At 33.8% G+C, this 5,226-nt stretch overlaps 1 protein-coding gene across 1 annotated transcript; it reads right to left on the minus strand.

Moving 5' to 3' along the window:
• Positions 1-222: 222 nt before the first annotated feature.
• LOC108982858 (aluminum-activated malate transporter 8-like) lies at positions 223-4,637 on the minus strand. The gene is made up of 6 exons (XM_018954319.2): positions 4,289-4,637; positions 3,873-4,013; positions 3,403-3,675; positions 3,133-3,284; positions 1,703-1,846; positions 223-1,034 (listed from the first exon to the last, which is right to left on the minus strand). Exons 1-6 carry the CDS (start codon positions 4,572-4,574, stop codon positions 474-476), a joined length of 1,557 nt encoding a protein of 518 aa, XP_018809864.1. The 5' UTR covers positions 4,575-4,637; the 3' UTR covers positions 223-473.
• Positions 4,638-5,226: the final 589 nt, after the last annotated feature.

A 5,226-nucleotide genomic window follows, 5' to 3' on the forward strand; every position in this document is an offset into this window, starting at 1 on the left:
GCCAACTAGCTAATCACTGTGATCTTGAATTAGGAAAACTGCCGGAGATCGATCATCCTTTTTTACTAAAGTACGCTATGTACGTACTTATCTACGAGCAGTACGTAGCTAGTTATAATACCCTGATCTCTATGTTATAATAGAAGAATACAATATCGATAAGAAAACATATACACAAAAAAGAGATATTCGAGGGTATTGGGAGGAAGAAGTAGAACGTCGTCGAGGGATACAAGTACGTACTAATTAATTGCCCAGTTCTCAAGTACAAGTGATCCAATACTCACACAACGTCGTCGAGTGATCCACTTATAACAGAGATAATGATGAACTCTACTTATAACTCATCAAAGACGAAACTAAAAATATTAACTACATCAACCTACTACTAGATTGACAAGATTACTCTCTCTTAATGTCCATAAGAATTTATTCGTATAATTTCCTTCTTAAAAAACTCCTAACAAAATCTCTCACGTCCGTCCCAAAATATAATTTAACCGTTCTTCAAGTCGGTCGGATTTTACTGCAGGATCAGGAATTCCATTTTCCTGTAAGTCCGTATTTGAGGGATCATACTGATGATCTATGATTTTAACGTTTGTTGCTTGCACTATGATTGTAACACTACGGTCACTATCATCATCAAAAACAGGTTTTACACTTCCGCGATGTAGTCCGCTTCCTGGTTCCTGCTGAACTGATGTTGCAGCACTCTTGAAATACGCTAGGAGAGAAAGCTCATGGACCAATTCAGAGATTCTCTCCACATATCTAGTGATTTCTATTAGTATTGAAGCAACTGAGGCAATGGGTATAATTGCCAGGAGGTCTACGTTCTCTAGTTTTGAGGCAGATTCGAGTGCAATTTTGAGGTCATTGATGCTGGTTTCGGAATTTTTCACATGAGGATCGGCAGCCGAAGGGTCTGTCATCGTTTTAATTGATGATGCTAATGCTCTTAATGCCTGGCTCGATTCTAAGCACATCTTTGTACTCGATTCTCGTATTTTATTTCGGATTTCTAGCGGTGCCTGCAAAAGTAAATGTACATATATAATTAGCCAGTAAATTTTATCACTCATTCAATACAAATAAAACGATCCACATACGTATATATATTGTTTTACTTGGTAATTTCCTTTAATATAATCACTTCATTAATTAGGAGATTGAGGCATTAAAAAAAATATTAAATATAATTATAAAGTGTGTAAACACTATATAATCATTTTTAAAAAGAATATAATTTATTATTAAAAAATTATTATTTTTTCTTATAAATTCCGTATATATTTGTTTTTTTCAAAATATATAACTTTCATTTGTCAACTTTCAAGATTAGAGAGATTTGTCCGAGTCTGTAAAAGTCAGAGTAGCTAGCTAGGGGAAATATTTAGGCCTTCAGAAAGACGTAAAGGTCCTATATATATTAATTCGACATGAAATGGTAATATTTGACTTTAGAATTTCATTGAGAATGCAATTTTTATGCATTTTATTTAGATTTATGAATAATTGATTTATTTGAGGTTTTACCATTCACACTATTTATGTAGTATAATTTAATTTAAAAAATAAATTTTAAAATTTTAAATTTACTAAAACCAAGTTTGACATCATGTGATCTCTTTTAAATGATTAATTAATCTGCATGCATGCAATCTCTAGGAAGAGTCATGATATTGTAGCACGTACGTACCTGGATGTCGGAGTTGATGTAGCCATCAAGAACTTCAATACGATGAGCACATTGTCTAGCAAGGGCTCCAATCTTCAAATACTGGTTCCATGGATGACGGAAGTGAAAACCACCATGTCCTGGTTCCCATCTTGCGAAACTTGCCTGCGCATATATATATAGTTCGTCATATTTCAATAATATTAATCCTTATTCTGGCCTAAAATAACGTAGCCCGAAAGTACGTAAGACCGAAATAAACATTAAAAAAAAAAGGTACTTAGCATGAAAAGTTTAGATAACAGGTAGTAGCTAATTTCATATGCACAAAGCTGCTACCTATTATGATTTGCACAATGTAGCTATAAGCTCCAACCCTCCTCCTGGCCAGTACCCCTCGTCAGTCACTCTCTCTCTCTCTCTCTCTCTCTAATTAATTTATGGGTTTTTCTAATATATTTATTCTTGTAATTGTTTTGTTTTAGTTTTTAAATTTATTTTTGTGTTCTTTTCTAATTATAAATATAGGTTGTTTTTTCTTCAATTTATAATTTTGATAATATCTCTTAATTTTTCAATTTTTTTGTTGATGTGGCAGCATGCATGAATGTTGAGTGGAATTTTTTTAAAAAATTTTATAAACACTAAGGCTTGTTTGGATAATGAGTTGCTTTCAATTGATCATCTCATTTAATCATCATAATTTTTTGAAATTTTTAAACAAAATATAATAAACAATTCAACATTTTCAAATCTAAAAATAGAATTAAAATAAAAAATTATATTCTAATAATATTTTATTCAACTTTCATTTCATCTCATCTCAACTCAACTCAACTCACTACTATTAAAACCTCCCCTAAATATACTAGCTTTATGACAAGAATAATGCTATTTTGCCCTCTTAGTTTGTTCTCTTATTTTGACAGCTCAAATATTTATTTTTTTAATTTTTTTTTTTTACTTATTGAATAAGAAAGTGACTAATTGTGTATTGTTATATTTTTTTAAATGTTTAAAAATGTTAAAAAATATATGAAAAGAAAAAATCAAAAAAATAAAAAAGGTTGGATTTTATCCGCCAGTAGGCACACCTAACGGTCGTTGCTGGCCGACAGCCTAGCATTACAAAGTTATACGTATGTAAATAGTACTGTTTGAGACGTGACAAGTGAGTGTTGTACATGATGTTATAAGCAATATCGAGCTAGCAATTAATAATTAACAGACTTTGCATGAAGAAATTACTTCGATACATGAGTATTATTTAACAAAATAATTTTTTTTTTTTTGGGTTAACGCAGGAATCAGTTTGGAGAATGGTCAAAACTCTAGAGAAATAAACAGAATTTGTTCCCAGCTAGCTTGTATATTGTTCTACGTACGTACGCATGCATCACTGTTTTTCCGATCCTCCCTTGTTTGGGATGGTCGGAGCTATATATACTCACCAAGGATTCTTCAGTGTTTTTTGAATTGAGGACGCTTTTGTATCCTTGAAGAAGTGCTTTATCATCCAGCTTAGAGTTAGAGGCCGCCGTGATAGTACTGATCCCTTCCTCCTCATGATCAGGGTCTGCCTGAAAATATTCACCTCCAAAACCTGTAAAATGTCTTCTCTACTTGTTAACTATCGTCCAAGTACCGATCTAGTACATGAGTTTAACGAAAATCAATCAAGAAAAATAGTTAATAATTAACCTGTAAAATATTGTAGGTACCTTCTAGATAGTTTGCAAGCTTTTCTAAATTGGAAGCAGTTAACTTGTGAAGATCTTTGCCAGCCCATACAGGACTAACAAATACGGACATAATTATGCAGGTTGCTCCTCCTATTGCAATTGCTGAGAGTCTTTGATAGGCCACCTCTAAGAGATTTTCAGTCCGATAACCCGAGACTGATACCAAGGTAAATGTCAATATAAAAATCAGGACCCCATAGTCATATTTTGCCTTTATCCGTGGAATGAATCGTGTGAATGATGATGTTGTAGCTGCATGCACACACCAAAACAATTCCCTAGCTGTAAGTAATTTAATTGACTATATATAATAGGAGTCCGATCGAACTTTGAACTTTGTATTCCCTTAATTAATTAGCTTCTTGCTAAAGCATGGTTAATATATTTATGCATGTGTACACAGACAAAAGTTTGAGCAGATGCGTTGTTTAGTTACGTATTATACGTACCTAGCAAGAACAGAAAGACCCCGAGGACAATGGGCTCTGCTTTCCTGTCAAAGAGACGTGAAAAGTGCTCGGTTCCAATCGCCAAAGCACCAGCAAATAATGTTGCAAAACCTCTATTTAGACCTTTGCTGATGGTTGCACCTGGGATATATAGTAAAAACATATATATATACGTATATTAGTTTAATATTATATGGAACGTACAATTTTCTAAAAAGTTCTATTAATTCTGCTACAAATTAATTAGAAGTAGAAATATCATATATATTGATCCGTTTATAATTAATTACATTGAATGAAATTGAACACGGTTACAATCTAGGATAGTTTCGTTATTTTGAGTTAAAAGAAATTTGAACTAATCAATTCGTATATAAAAGTTACCAACTGCTCAGAAGGGAAAAGAAGAAAGTTACCAACTGTAAATTCCAAGACCAGTACCACTGTTATCACAGCCCATATTCCCGAACCACCAAATACCTCATACAGAGGTTTACAATAATATAACAAGGACACCAATGTGAGAGCCAGTCCCACTTTTAGGCAGTGGATGACTCGTCTTGGGTCGTCTTGTCCAAGCTGCTTTATGCTCTTTGCAGCCTCCACAACCTTCTTGAACTTCCTTGCAGGCAAGGCCTTGAGCCAGCTCCATCCACGGGCGAAAAGCCTGGCTTTTCCTGGAGTTGCTGGCTCGATCTCCATGGCTAGCTAAAGAGAACTAGTGGAGGAAAGCTAGTATATATGCGAAGAATGATACTAGAGAGAAAATTCCTCTTGATTTGTTGGGCTTCTCTCGCAGTGACTGCATATATTTATAATGACTACAGCCTACAGTCATGTAGATCAAGAATATTTTGTCGGAGACGCCTTATTGCGGGATGAGATCAAGCCAAGATATCATTCGAGAACGTTCTAGGAAATTAAACTTCGAACCTTTCTTGACTTGGAGGTATATAGACGGTAAATTAAGAAGCTAGCTAGCAAGTGCATTTAGCATGCATTTTCCATTTGTTGAAGTCCTGAAAAGAAGGTAGTTTTAATAGAGGCCACTACTTGATCCAAAGTACGTACGTACTAGCTAGGCCCAAAATATCAAGTATTAAATTTTGTTAGAATATAATTGGACAATATATGTGGTGATTAATTAGCAACTTTGTTTGATTTCAGCCAAAAATATTATAACATTTTAGTTACGGAGTACGAATGGTCCTAATTGTGACAATATATATATATATATATATATATATATATATATATGATATTGTAGGCCGGAATGACATCTTACACCCAACGTGTATATATACTCCAGCGAATGCCAATTAGGAGTATTAGTTATCATTTTAGAGCCGGTAAT

This window comes from Juglans regia, chromosome 3, assembly GCF_001411555.2.
Source record: "Juglans regia cultivar Chandler chromosome 3, Walnut 2.0, whole genome shotgun sequence".
Classification (NCBI taxonomy): domain Eukaryota; kingdom Viridiplantae; phylum Streptophyta; class Magnoliopsida; order Fagales; family Juglandaceae; genus Juglans; species Juglans regia.

What these genes read in the sequence shown, in the direction of transcription:
- LOC108982858 (XM_018954319.2), bottom strand. Translation starts at nt 4,574, where the DNA reads ATGGAGATCGAGCCAGCAACTCCAGGAAAAGCCAGGCTTTTCGCCCGT. An exon ending in GGTCTTTCTGTTCTTGCTAG is followed by an intron (nt 3,676 to 3,872) that starts GTACGTATAATA and finishes GTGTGCATGCAG; the next exon opens with CTACAACATCATCATTCACA. An exon ending in AAAACACTGAAGAATCCTTG is followed by an intron (nt 1,847 to 3,132) that starts GTGAGTATATAT and finishes ATATATGCGCAG; the next exon opens with GCAAGTTTCGCAAGATGGGA.